This window comes from Phocoena phocoena, chromosome 10 (genome assembly GCF_963924675.1).
Source record: "Phocoena phocoena chromosome 10, mPhoPho1.1, whole genome shotgun sequence".
In the NCBI taxonomy this organism is placed as follows: domain Eukaryota; kingdom Metazoa; phylum Chordata; class Mammalia; order Artiodactyla; family Phocoenidae; genus Phocoena; species Phocoena phocoena.
In genome coordinates, this window is record NC_089228.1 from 96,933,213 (window position 1) to 96,948,320 (window position 15,108).

Sequence of the window (15,108 nt, forward strand, 5' to 3'; positions counted from 1 at the left end):
AACTGTTTTAGGATTTAAATCATCTTGGTAGCTCTTGGGGACTCAAGGGTGGGAACCCCATCTTGGTCATCCTTGTACTTACTACAGAAGCACTTTGTACACAGTAGATCCACCAAAAATGTTTACAAAACTGAATTCGTTGGCGTGTAAGTGCCAGCTTGGGCACACTGACATGGCAGCCCCACTCCCCTCATCTTAATTAGAGGTTCTCTAAAGACGTTTTCCAAGAACATTTTAAAAACTATTCCTGTTCCTTACATCACAAATATATGATACACAGGGCAGCTCATTTCTTTATTTCTCACTTAAAGTACAAACAAAACCCTCACATCTTGGGGGGGCAGTAGAAATGTATGCTGCAAATACTAAGGAAGTACATTGGGTTACAAACTATAACACTGTTCAGTAAACACTAAGATCTAAAGTAAGAATGAGTAACCTGCGAACACTGAATATGGCCACCACTTAGGACTCTCCTTATGTTAACTCCCTGTGTTAACTAATTAACAATCAGTTTGGGCATATAGGAGTCTCTTCTCTGAGGAACCGATTTCACTGCCAGCAATATTTTATTAAGCATTTTTACAAATAACGAAGTGTAAACTGCAGAGGATTTCCCCCTTCCCTCCTGCATTTTTCACAAAGAAAATTTACTGCTAAGTCACATGTAAATTTTAAGAAGATTGAACCCAAATACATCAATAAGGGCTTTTGTCACATCACAAACAAGGATCTCTAGCACTATTAAACCAAGAAAACTTTCCCCAAATTAAAAAATCTCAAAGTTCCTTAAACCTATTTAAAAGGTCATTCAACTGAGCAAATGTATCAAATTCTCCATGATAATGTCCAAGTGTTCATTGAACAGAAGCTTTCCAATTAGACTGTATTCATATATAGCAGCTTTATATATATATATGTGTGTATATAATGATATATGTGTATGTAGATATATATCATTAAATGTTACTTGTCTCTATAAGAAAACCAATAACATTTAAAAAATCTCATCACAGAAACAGCTATTAAGACATTTCACCAATTCACGCTATCAACTGCATTTCAAAACATCGAAATAGTAACAGTTGCACAAAATCCCAATGGAAGCAACTAAAAACAACAAAGAAACCAAAAATTCCCCCAAAAGTTAAAAGCACACACACACACACACACACACACACACACACACACACTCCTCATAACGTAAAGCAACTTGATAACGAGATAACTGCAGGACACTCTACAAACTGATCCACCTTCTCATACTTCATTCTAGAGCAGAAACAGGAGTTTCATTCTCTTTGGTCCATGCAGCCATACACTTAATGTGTCCAAGTTATTTTCTGGCTAATTTCAGATTCTGAACCATGTGTTCCATGTTACCTTACCATGGTAACTTTCTGAAACATAAAATAACCATGTGTTAAAATAAATATTCATTTCTGTAGATCTCAAACCATTTCAACATGTTACTGGTAATTCCTCCCAAAGAATATGAACACTTTAAATTATTGACCAAAGAATTTAAAGAATAACCAAAGTAAAGGAAGAACACAATTCAAGTCTAACAGAAAAGGAAAAATCAAATTGACTTGGAAGATTTAGGCCTAAATTTAATTTAAGAAAATGTCAGGAATATAAAGAACACATGAAAACAATTTCAGGCTTGAACATAATAAAAAGAATCAATTTTAAGGTTTACTTTAAAGATCTCTAAGAATGCATACTTGCTTCTTGGGTTTTTAAAAACAAATTTCCAAGCCACAGTGCTATTATTAAACTCCCGCACCGCCCCAAACTGGCTTCCATACTGGTAAAATACCCCCAGTTCCTCATCGGTGAGTTGTTGATACTACTCAGCTTTTGGGTGGAGAAACGGTGCTGTGGGTAACAAAGGTCTATATTTGAATGGAACCTAATAGAAACGTACGTTTTTCCAAATTAGGTTATAAAACAGTGAGGCTAGAGTATCAGATTATTGTTTGGATTGTCCTTAACTTATATTTTCTGCAGTTGGCTCTTCCTTTGAGTTACCATATATATAATTGTACCTGGTATTAAAAAAATCTCAGTAGGAGACAAATTCCACCAGGTTCTGTGTTGCCCTTACTTCTTGTACTCTTAAATACAATTACATATTGCCAAAACCTCTTAAAACCTCTAAGAATTTTTTCATTCTAATAAATGTCATCACAGATTCTAGTAAACTTAAATAACAGCATAAAACAAGAGCTGAACAATTGAAATGAATAACTCAATATGCATTCAATATTGTATTGATATGCTGAGATTTGTTGCCAAATTTTATAATTATTTACTATATTCCCCAATTTTTACTCAGAGAAATTATGATGCTACCACATACCCAAAGTAAGATAGCTTATTACTCTTCCTATATGTTTCTTATCTACAAATGAGGCTTCTTGTTTTCATAGCCTAATTTAGGCCACTCTTTAAATACAGTTAATACTCCAGAATGAAAGACTGCTTATGTTTTGTCAAAAATCAAGGTATATGCAACAAGTGATATAATCCCACTGAGATACTAGTTGTAAAGATGTTTTCTCCATGAGCTACATGGCAAAAACTTTCTTTAGAAGGGTCAAGAATGCAACGTGCATTTCAGATTTCTTACAAAATTTATAAGAAAATTTTCAAATTATACTTTTGTGACACACAAGCTACAATCAATGTGTATGACCCATAAAGTTTTTAAATTCATATCAATAGAATGTTTATGTATGAGGGAAACTATTAAAAGAGTGTTACTTAAGTGAGTGAAAAGGATGCACCCTACAGATCTACTTTGAGTCCTTAAAAGAGTTCAGCAGTTTTCCATTAAGTATTATTTTTCACGTAAGTAACAATAATGCCTAATTTATATGAAAGCCCTAAATCCCAGAAACGTTCAACGTTAAAAATCAAATAATTTGTCTCACATTAAATGATTCGGTATTCAGCACTCATACGGGATTTAGCATTACAAAACAAAAATCTCACTACACCACCTGAATTCATGTCAGATATGTTCACAGCACTCATCTACATCTACACTTGCAAATTTCACATGATCAATGTTAAAAAAAAGAAAAGAGTTTGGCACATATGTCAATTCTTCAAAACGTCCCTGTAACTTAACACAACACTGTTAAGAACGATGATTCAACGCCAGTGTTAACCTGATTGGCAGCTAAACAAGGTGCTTTTTCTTGTAGCTTCACGTAGTGTCATGCGCCTTGCCTGGGACGGAGGCACGTAAGGTGCGGTGCGATAGTGCAATCACTTGAACACCAGAGGGCAATCTTCCCACACAGCTCAAGGCCTTATGTTTTGACCTGCTCCTTCCACATTCTTGTACAATTTCCTTCCCTTGTTAACAATGCCATTTTCAGAGAATCTGTACATCTGCTTCCTTATGTGAAGTAAGACATGCCCACAGAAACCTCAGAGTGTGGCGAGAATCCTTGAAAAGGAGATGATTAATGTCAGTACGGTCTGTCCAACGCCCCACACCAGTGCTTCCAAGGGGGCCATGTTCTTCCCTGCCACTCTGTAAATGCCAGCGACTGCTGCACCTAGACGAGAAAGAGGGAGAGACAAATAACACCTTCATTCATTCTGAGACACGCTACATGGCTGTAACTTAAAATCTCTTTTCATCTGAGCCAAACAGTAAATCATCAATCATTCTCATTTTATAATTTTCTATGAAAGAGTTCCCATGTGATTGGTAAAAGTTACTCTACCATACCGCATTTACCCACAAAATTGAATAACAGGCTTTTCTATTCAACTGCAAAATATGTATTTATGGTATATGCTGCTTACTTGACATAAAATATGTTCATAAAACACGAGTAATTCATTATTGTAATCTCTCAGCTGGGTGTTAAATCGGCCAGACCTCATCGGCACTTTTATAAACATATGACACCATATATTGGTAGTTATAAATAATAATACAGAAAACCATACAATTTAATATAATTTCTAAATTATTCAAGAAGAAAGTTAATATTAAAGGAATTTTAATTTATTTCAGTAAAATGAATTAATTCTTAAATGTCCCATAAAATATCAGAATTGTGACTAACGTGCTTCACAATCTACCATATAAAATGGTTTCAGTGTCTTAATAAAGCGTACGACTGGAAAGTCATTCGGAGACGAGTATCTTGACATCTAATGAAAGTGGAGTATGAACCTGACATCCATCTGTTCTAGGAGAAATTTTTAGATAACGTGCATTTCTGAGAATGAGAGAATCTCAGGAGCTTCAGAGCCCCGAGGCTCGGTTCAACACTTCATCTTATTGCTATAGTATGTATAATGATGTGGTAGCTATGAGGCTGATTTTAAAAGTACATTCAGAAATCATAAAAGGAGGAAACATTTAAACTATGGTTATGCCATCTCACAGGTTGAGATGGCCTTACAACTCTTCTCTAGAAAAAACTGTCTATGTATCCTAGAATGATCAAACAAAAAGAACAGAAATAAATTATTTGAAGACACTGAATTATAATTATTTGAGATAGAAATTCTACTCATAAAAATTAGCTAAGAATTAACTCCAGAGTTCACTTAAAGTCAAAATATTCTATTCTTCCATAGAAGATATAAATAGGAAAAGCAAATTATTAATTTAAGCCAAGGGCTTTCATATACATATTTTAAAGAAGGAATTAAAATATATAGTATATTTACAGCATACTGTGTATCTTGACAGGAACTTTATCATCTTAAATATGATACCACTCCTGAGTATTATTACTTAATTTAAAGATGAAAAAAACAGAGGTTCAGAGAGTTTCAATTACTAGCCCAAGGAAATATAGTAAGTACAGAGCTGGAATTTCAATCCAGGTTAGTCTGGCTATAAATTTCCAAATCATTCTATCATTTCACATTTACACCCAGTGAAAAAGAGAATAAGGAATTCATAAAATAATAAAGTAACTGATAATCATCTCAATACTAAATAAAACTCCTAGTAGCACCAACATTTACTTAATCAAGTAATAAACTTCACTAGTATAATTAATCATATCCTCAAATTTTAGAATTGGATAACGTTCTGAAATTTTTTTAAAGATCTTAGCCTTCTTTGTTATCAGAAATTATGTTAAAATAAACCTGAGAAATACTGTCTTTACTTTGGGTTCACCCTAGATTTCCATGACTATCTTCAATTTTAAAAACCACAATTTGGCCTCCATTTCTCCAGCACTAAATTTTCAAAAATGATCCAAAAGGTGAAAAACGTAGCAATTACTAGCTCAGGCTGCCTGGGAAGTGCCAATTTGTTAATTCAAACATCTCATGCTTATATAAAGTTAAGAGCATGGATTTTGGAGCTAGACTTGTGGGTTAAAATCCAAGCTCCACTAATTAGTAGCTGTGTTACACTGAGCAATCACTTAACCTCCCTGTGCCTTATTTCTTCAACTGTAAAATGGGTGGGTTTGAAGATAATACTTGGAAAGTGCTTAAAATAGTGTCTGGTCCCAGTATGTACTCCAAATTTTGGTTAGTAGTTGTTGCAGTAGTAAATGATAAAGGAATTTCCAATCAGTGATTCATCATTCAATAAATGGTGTGGAACAACTGATAGCCACTTGGAAGAAATAAATTTAGGTCCCTACTTCACACCACTCCCCAGAGTAAATTCAGATGGGTTAAAAAACTAGATGTTAAAAGCAAATAAATAAAATGAATTTCACTTTGGAAGGCTTGCTGTTTGAGGAATAACTTACAAAACCACCAATAACCCACTTTTCTTTACACTCTTTCAAGAAACAGAGGATAAGATCTTCAACCCTATAATGTAAGGGGAGAAAAACCACTGTAAAACTCCAGAGTTTCCAAAATCAAGAGAGATATTTATAGTGTTATACAGAAAATAAAACAAACTACTGTTTTCCGCCCAGCAGATAATCAGGAACCAATTTGTAAGTTACAGCTTCCCTTCAGAAACAGATTTACACTAGCTCCCATTGCACTATATCATTTCACAACCCAGAAGCGCTAGTCAGAAAAGACTGTTCCAGTGGAACTCTTAATCGAAAAGATCTGAAAGAAAACAATTTTGTGTGCCTATTAAATGATTCTGGAAACACTGCTATTAAATATTGAGCAGATATGAAGGAGTATTTATAAAATACATGTAGACTGTTAAAAAAACACACACACACAACAAATTCCCAAGTACCACCATCCAACTGAAGAAAAGAACATTACTATTTCATTTGAGGTTCCAGTGCACTCTCCCCAGTCACATCCCATTCCCTCCCAAATTTGGTTTTTATCATTCCTTTGCTTTTCTTCAGCTTTACTGCCTGCCTATATCCTAAGATATCTGTTATTTAGTTTTTTAAATAAATGAATTTTATATAAGTATTTTGGAATTTTTGGTTCAAGGTTATATTCAGAAAATTATCCATCTTGTTGTATACAGCAGTAATTCATACATTTCCAATGTTGTACAGAATTCCAAGTATGAATATACCACAACTTATTTATCCATTCTACTGGGGATGACATTGTTTCTAGTCCTTAACAATGACAAACCCTGCTTCTGTGAACATCCTTGTAACATGACCTCTGGCACACATACACAATCACGAGTTTCTCCACAACGTGGGTAAAAGCAGAATGGCTCAGTCCTATGTTATGGGCATTTTCAACTTTACCAGGTAATGCCAACTTGTTTTCCAAAGTAATTGTACCAATTTATATCCCAGTTACTCCATATTAAAAAAATTTTTTTGTCAATCTGGCAGGTAAGAGATGTTATCTCTGCAATTAATTTGGGTTTCCCTGATTTTTAATGTCATTGAGCTTTTCCTCACATATTCTTCACATTTGGCCATTAGGGTTTCTACTTCTGTGAAATGTTTGTCAAATCTTTTGTCCATTTTTCTAGTAGACTGTCATTTTCTTATTTGATTCATAGGGTTTTTTAAAATATAGTTTGGATATTAATCTTTTTACATTTATATAAGCTAACAAATATCTTCCCCCAATTTGTGCTTTAGTTTTCACTCCTGTTAAGATGTATTTTGCTAAACAACAGCCAGTTGAAGGAGTACAAATATTGTGATCGTTATTTTCTTGGTGAAGTGTATGCAAGCATGAAGAAGGCAGAAGTGTACAGGGTGCCTGCAATAAATGAAACATGTTTGGAACTGCCACTGTGAACAACAGCAGAAGGTATCAGTTAGAAATATGTAAAGATCCCCAAAGTATTAAGGAGCTAGAGAAGACTGGCATAGCAAAGATGAAGTGGAGAAAGCAATTCTGCTGAGCTGAGCTGAAGGTAAATAACAGGTGTAAACCTGCAAGGACAAGGGTGACTAGGAGAAGAGTCACCAGTGACAGAGATGTCCATATACAGCAACATAAAGTGTCTGCAGAGAGGTGGACCACTGAAAAGTGATTTGATCTGCCCTCCACATTCCCGAGAGAACGCAAATATGAAGGTTAAGGCAGATTTGGTTCTAATGGTGTTGATTCTCAGTTTGTGTAATCAGATCAGGGGTCAGCAAACTATGATCCACAGGTCCAGTCTGACTCACCACCTGTTTTTGTACAGCATGTGAGCTAAGAATGGTTTTTACATTTTTAAATGGTTTAAAAAAAAATCAAAAGAATAATAATATTTCATGATACGTAAAAATTATATGAAATTCAAACTTTAGTATCCATAAATAATGTTTTATTGGCATACAGCCGTAGTCATTTCTGATACTGAACTATCTTTGCACTTCTAGGATAACATTCTTAAAGTAAATGAACCTATACTTTTCCATCCTTCTATAGTCTTCAACTTGTTTAGCAACAAGATTACTTTGATGCAGCAAATATGCCGTGCACAGTTTTTAATCTTTCCATTTCCTGCAATAATTTGGAAAAAATAGGAACTGTTCCCTGAAAATTTGGTAGAACTCATCTGTAAACCTCATTTGAGTCTGGACTTCTTTTGGGAGGAGAAGTCTTCAACATTTCAATTGTTTAAACATACTTATTGTATTATTCATATTTTCTCTTTCTTCTTATGCCAATTTTAGCAACTTATATTTAGGAATATATAACTTTACAAAACTGTCGTTTTTATAATCCTTTATTCTACCTTTATTATTGAGTCTGTAGTTATTTCTTCTATGTTGTTCCATATTTTACTTTTCTGCCTTAACTATTTTAGAGGTACGGCAGCAATCTATTCACCTTAGTATCTTTCCAGAAAACCAGTTTTTTGCTTTGTTATTAATCTCTCATAAACTCAACTTTAAAAACTTAAATGCATTTCTCTATAAATAAAAAATATATATATATAATAAAACTAAACAATGTAATTAAAAAAGATACCATGCACAACAACCATAACATAATAAGAGTTTAGGAATTAACTTAATCAAAATATACAACTCTCCTATTGAGAAAAACACTTTTAAACTCTAAAAAAAAACGTAGAAAATGATCTGAACAAATGGAGATATATTACATGTTCCTGGGTGGTATTTAATTTAATATGTCAATTCTTCCCAAATTAACCGCTACAATCAATTAAATCCCCATAAAAATCACGGTTATACTTTTTGAGGAACTCAGTAGACATATTCTAAAATTTCTATGAAAGAATAAAAGTCCATGAATAGTTATGTTAACTTTGAGAAAGAAAAGAAATGAGAGGGACCAGCCCCACCAGATATTAAGAAATACTACAAAATAATAGAGACAAAAAAATGAGGCCTTGCTGCAAGAACAGATAAAAAGACTAACAAACCAGAACAGAATTTGAAGGCAGGTCCACGTACCTTGAGAACACAGTACACAAAAAAGGATGAATCAATGGATAGATTTTTTTAGTGATGTGGTAAAAATGGACTTACTACATGGGAGGAAAAAAAAGATACACAAGGAATCCTATCTGATTCCAAACACAAAGATAGACTCTAGACCAGAAGGCAAATTATGACCTGAATGTCAGACATCTGTTTTTGTAAATAAAGTTTTATTGGAAAAAGCCACGCCTATTCATTTACCAATGTCTATGGCTGCTTTTATGCCCTAATGGCAGAGCAGAATAGTAGTGACACAGACCCTCTGGCCTGCAACGTTTAAAATAGTTACTGTCTGGCCTTTTAAGAAAATGTTTGCTCAGTCCTGCTCTAGATAAATTAAAGGCTTTAATACAAAGGTAAAACTATAAAATTAACAAAAGAAAATATATCAGAGTATCTTTTGACCTTGGTGTGGAGAACTTCTTAAATAAAATTCTAAATTATAAACCATAGGCAAAATGACTCTTTAAGCTGATTATATAGAATAAAGATTTCTGCTCAATAAACAACATCATGGATGAAGGTACTGATAAAAGACAGAGATGTTATTTGCAAAGTTCAAAACCAATAAGACACCAATACATCTAAGAAACATCTATCATTTAATAAAAAACAAGAACCCCAAAAGAAAAGCACAGAATTTAAAGAAGCAATTTGTAGAAGAAGAAATCTAAATATATGATAAGAATAGAAAGAGATGTTCAAATTCATTAGTAATCAGAGAAATGCAAATTAAACCAACAAAGAGGTGTCACTTTAACCCTCAGACTCGCTAAAATTAGACAGCAATACAATGCCAAGCAATGGCATTATAAAGAAACCCATTTCCTCCCACTTCTGGTATTAACTATCAGTACTAACTAAAATGAAAAATATCACTCTATTCTGGAAATAAAAATCTAAGAGGGGGCTTCCCTGGTGGCGCAGTGGTTGGGAGTCCAGCTGCCGATGCGGGGGGCACGGCTTCGTGCCCCGGTCCGGGAGGATCCCACGTGCTGCGGAGCGGCTGGGCCCGTGGGCCATGGCCGCTGGGCCTGCGCGTCCGGAGCCTGTGCTCCACAACGGGAGAGGCCGCAGCGTTGAGAGGCCCGCGTACCGCAAACAAAAAAACAAAAAAAAAAAAACCTAAGAGGTAGTAAAATATAATAGATATGTATCTATATTCAGTCAGCCATCATTTGCTTAATACAGATATTTAGCCATCATTTGCTGAACTGAATATACAGCTGTGATTGTGCTAGCACTCACAAAATACATTAAGAAAATAAATGCAGTTAAATATTCACATTGGCTAGTTTTCTTAATTCAAGTGTTTGCAGGTCAAAAAATTAGCCAGAAGAAATTTATATGTTTTATTGTTAACCTGGATACAAATTTTTACTTGAAATTGTGTCAGACATATTTGTAAGGATTTTTAAATATAACACTGCGGTTTCCAAAATCATTAGCTTATTTTATTCCTGACTGAATTGAAAGCAGGTAATATATAGATACACATCATTAGGGAAGTAGAATCATGTTCTCTTTAAAATTTCACAATAATTTACAGCAATAAACACATATACAACACACATACTACTTTTGACTTCGGAACAAGCTGTTCCTTCTTCCTTCCTCCTCTGTTTACGGTTCCACAATTGGAGCAGTGGCCCACATCAAGAATGTCAGCAGTCCCTTTCATGTCTCTTTGTATGCCACCACAGTGAATAACAACTAATTTGGATTTTTCCCTTTGCCACAGTCCTGACACCAACTCCTTTTCCAACCCACCGCCACTAGTCTAGTTCAGATCTAGCCTCAATTCAGATCACAGTTAATGCCTCAGCCCTTCTTCTTTCCCCTTTTTCCTCCCTTCTTCCCTCCCCCCACTTTCTTCCTTCCTTTCCTCTGTGCTTCCTCCCTCACTACATCCATCTATCCAACCAGTATTTTCTGAGTATCTGTTCTATTCCAGGTACGGTTTTATTGTTGGAGATTCAGCAGTGATGAAGACAGACAAGGTCCCTGCCCTTTCAGAGTTTCTTCTTGGTTCTTTCTTCACATATATTCTACATTCAGCCATAAAATAGATTTTCCTATTGAATTGCTTTGCCCCTTTCCAACCCCATTCTAAAATATCTAGTTGTTTTCCATGACCCACAGAATAAAGTCCAGACTCTGGCTGGCCGTCCAAGACCCTTGAGGATCTGGCTCTTTCCAGTTGAATTTCCTGCTACTCCACTCTGCACATTCGGTGCTTCAGTGAAATCTGATTTCTTGTTTTAAACTCTACCTATGGCAAAATGAATGAAGTACCACACGAAAAATTTACAGGTTGAATGCAGCACAAAGAAAACCTAACGCCAGGTAACACACAAAAACCAAATAGTAAATGAAGACAGGATGAGAAAATAGACTACTCCCTATTTCCCACAACTATCTTATGACTGTCTTATTTGTGCCACAGGACAAACCCAGAGACATGGGAACAGGGCTCTCCCCTCAAGGCAAGGCATGCTGATCACTCTGGGAAAAGGTGACTGTGGGACACAGAAGGAGGGAGGCCTTGGAGCCATGGAAGAAAAGGACTTCCTCTCATCTCTGGGGCTAAGAATGAACTTAGAAAGGAAGAAGCCCTCGGTGGCGAGTCTTGAAGCAGATCCAGCAGCGACAGCCAGCTACCCTAGCCTCCCAGAAGCCGGCCAGAGTGAACGGCAACAGAAGCTCCGCTGTTCACCTGCAGTGACGAGACCACACGGCAAAGAGGAGCGCCAGTGTCCGGCAGAACCACACGAAGGAAGCAGCTGAGGGCCCTCCAGGCTCAACAGGGTGCATCTAAGTTCTAGCTCCTCTAGCGCAGCAGAAGCCCAGGCTGGAGCTGGGGCCTAAGTACAGCGCTAAGAGGAGAAGGTCAGAGGGAGTGAACCTGAGGGCTGTAGGACACGCACATAAGGCAGCACAGTAGAAAACTTGCAGACAGCTGGAGGACACCGTAAAGTGGCTAATTTCTAGTAGGCCAGGGGAGACTTATATCATAATAATTTGTGTTTAAGAAGGAAGTGCACTATTATGGTCAACCTGCATGCGACAGAGGAGGCAAGAATATAAAATGGAGAAATTCAAGAAGTGCTGCTGGGAAAACTGGACTGCTACATGTAAAAGAATGAAATTAGAACCTTCTCTAGCACCATATACAAAAATAAACTCAAAATGGATTAAAGACCTAGATGTAAGACTGGATACTATAAAACTCCTACAGGAAAACATAGGCAGAACACTCTTTGACATAAATCGCAGCAAGAGTTTTTTGGATCTATCTCCTAAAGTAATGGAAGCAAAAGCAAAAACAAACAAATGGGAACTAATTAAACTTAAAAGCTTTTGCAGAGCAAAGGAAACCATAAACAAAGTGAACCAACAACCTATGGAATGGGAGAAAATATCTTCAAACGATGCGACCGACAAGGATTGATTTCCGAAAATACAAACAGCTCATACAGCTCAACATTAAACAAACAAACAACCCAATCAGAAAATGGGCAGAAGACCTAAATAGGTATTTTTTCAAAGAAGACATACAGATGGCCAATTAGGCATATGAAAAGATGCTCAACATTGCTAATTATTAGAGAAATGCAAATCAAAAATATAATGAGGTATCACCTCACACCAGTCAGAACGGCCATCATCAAAAAGTCTACAAATAATAAATGCTGGAGAGGGTGTGGAGGAAAGGAAGCTCTCCTACACTGTTGGTGGGAATATACATTGGTACAGCCATTATGGAGAACAGTATGGAGGTTCTTTAAAACACTAAAAATAGAGTTACCATATGACTCAGCAATTCTATTCCTGAGCATATATCCGGAGGAAACTCTAATTTAAAATGATACATGTACCCCAATGTTCATTATAGCACTATTTACAAGAGACAATACATGGAAGCAACCTAAGTGTCCATGGACAGATGAATGGATAAAGATGTGGTATATATACACAATGGAATATTACTCAGAATAAAAAAGAATGAAACAATGCCATTTGCAGCAACATGGATGAACCTAGCGATGATCATACTAAGTGAAGTAAGTCAGACAGAAAAAGACAAATATCATATGATATCACTTATATGTGGAATCTAAAAAAAATGATACAAATAGACTTATTTACAAAACAGAAACGCACTCACAGATGTAGAAAGTAAAGTTATGCTTACCAAAGGGGAAAGGGGGGGAAGGGATAAATTTGGTATTAACAGATACACACTACTATATATAAAATAGTTAAACAACAAAGACCTACTGTATGGTACAGGGAGCTATATTCAGTATCTTGTAATAACCTATAATGGAAAAGAATTTGAAAAAGAATACATATATATGTATAACTGAATCACTTTGCTGTATACCTGAAACATTGTAAATCAACTATACATCAATAAAAAAATTAAAAACTTTAAAACCCAAGAATTTAAAAGGAAAAAAACATGTAATTGCTACTTCTAAACTTCCAACTGTTCTTAAAATATAAATAAACCAATTTGTCCTGAAATTTATTAAAATGATTAAAAATTAAGACTATGTGAAATAACAATAACTAAAGCTTAAAAAATATTTTAAGTATGTCAAAATTAGAATTTATTCCAAGTTTAATTTCCTGGTTTTAAAGAAGGCAAATTATCTGTAATATATTTAGAATATCCTTTTAAAAAAAGAAGGAAGTGCACTTTTATTTTGTAGTCACAGGCAGATGACATTAAGGACCTAAGAGCTATATCTTCACTTTTTTTTTGTTTTTTGGGTTTTTTTTGCAGTACGCGGGCCTCTCATTGTTGTGGCCTCTCCCGTTGCGGAGCACAGGCTCTGGACGCGCAGGCCCAGCGGCCATGGCTCACGGGGCCAGCCGCTCCGCGGCATGTGGGATCTTCCCGGACTGGGGCACAAACCCGTGTCCCCTGCATCGGCAGGCGGACTCTCAACCACTACGCCACCAGGGAAGCCCTATCTTCACTTTTTTTAAATGACAATTATCACTGGCATATTTGTGTGCCTACCTCTCTCCCTTACCACATAGTGAGCTCCTTTAAAGCAGAAACTACATCCACTATAAGATAAATTTTCCCACGAACTGCTTTACCTCTTGACAATTTCTACAAGCTTTTCCATTTCCCCAAAACCTTCCATAATGAGTTTTCATACAGCAGAAGTACCAAAACTATCTGCTCAGTAATTAAGCGAACTGATCTTTACCTTCTAGATGAAGTGTGGTTAGTGCTGAAAAATATTCTACATGAAAGATTACACTGTTGCATTTACAATAAGAATAAAGTTACCAAAACTGTAAGTGCATATAAAATTATGTGCTTAAAACTAAATCAACTTACTAGTAATCATTGCTCCAGTCACGGAAGCCAGAAATCCGATGCTGACTGCAATGACAGAGATTACTCTCCCCTGCCGATGCCTCTGTAGCATCACGAACATCAACACTCCTGCAGCACCATGGACAAACAGAGAGGAGAAGAGAGCCCAGAGGAAGATCCAGTACCACATCTCTGAAAGGAAAAGCAAAATGTTAATAATTCTGTTGAAAAACATCTTAGAAAATCCAGTTTAACAAATAGCACCTATGGTCTGGAAAAAGGTTAAATGAGATTAACAGATTAAAAACATGCCTCGTACAGGACTTGATACATAGTAGTACTAAATAAATTTTAACAGTTATCATCATCACTAATGCTTGATGGGGAAGTCATTCCCTCCATGACTTCAGAAGGTCAAAGCCTCTAATTTCCTCTAAATGTGCCCATCATATAGCTATAATCTATTAATTTCTCTAATAAACCCTCATGTCTGCAAATCTCTTGCAATAAATTATATAAGTTAATTAACTGCTGTTAGATATATAATTTTCTATCTTCTATACTAAGTGCCCAGACATTTTTAAAAACTACCACTTAATTCAAATAATAAGTACAATAAGTACAAAAACTATCTGTTCAATAAATAAATGAACTGATCTTTACCTTCAGAATTCAGAAATAAGTCAGTGATTTTTATCTTTTATGATTTTAAGAATTTCAGGCCATTTCCCTCTTGGCTCTCACGTTTACATACTAAAGAATCAGTCAGAATTTTTTTAATGCTTTGTCTCTTAGGTCGTATGCTAGTCCTTAGCAGGAACTCCTCAAGCTCTATCACTCTTTCTTCAATGTAGTCTCAGTTACTGTTCATTGAAGCCTGGTTTACAGACAATTGATGAGCATGCCTTTCATTCTCTCTCTTTC

The 15,108-nt window shown here is 35.7% G+C and overlaps 1 protein-coding gene across 1 annotated transcript in view; it reads right to left on the reverse strand.

The window, feature by feature from the left end:
- Nucleotides 1-3,444: 3,444 nt before the first annotated feature.
- Nucleotides 3,445-15,108, reverse strand: part of TMEM170B (transmembrane protein 170B) — a 35,674-nt gene continuing 24,010 nt past the window's right edge. The window contains exons 2-3 of the mRNA XM_065886417.1: nucleotides 14,206-14,376; nucleotides 3,445-3,575 (exon numbers count right to left, since the gene is read on the reverse strand). Of these exons, the coding sequence (XP_065742489.1) occupies nucleotides 3,445-3,575; nucleotides 14,206-14,376 (302 nt within the window). The remainder of the gene's footprint in view (nucleotides 3,576-14,205; nucleotides 14,377-15,108) is intronic.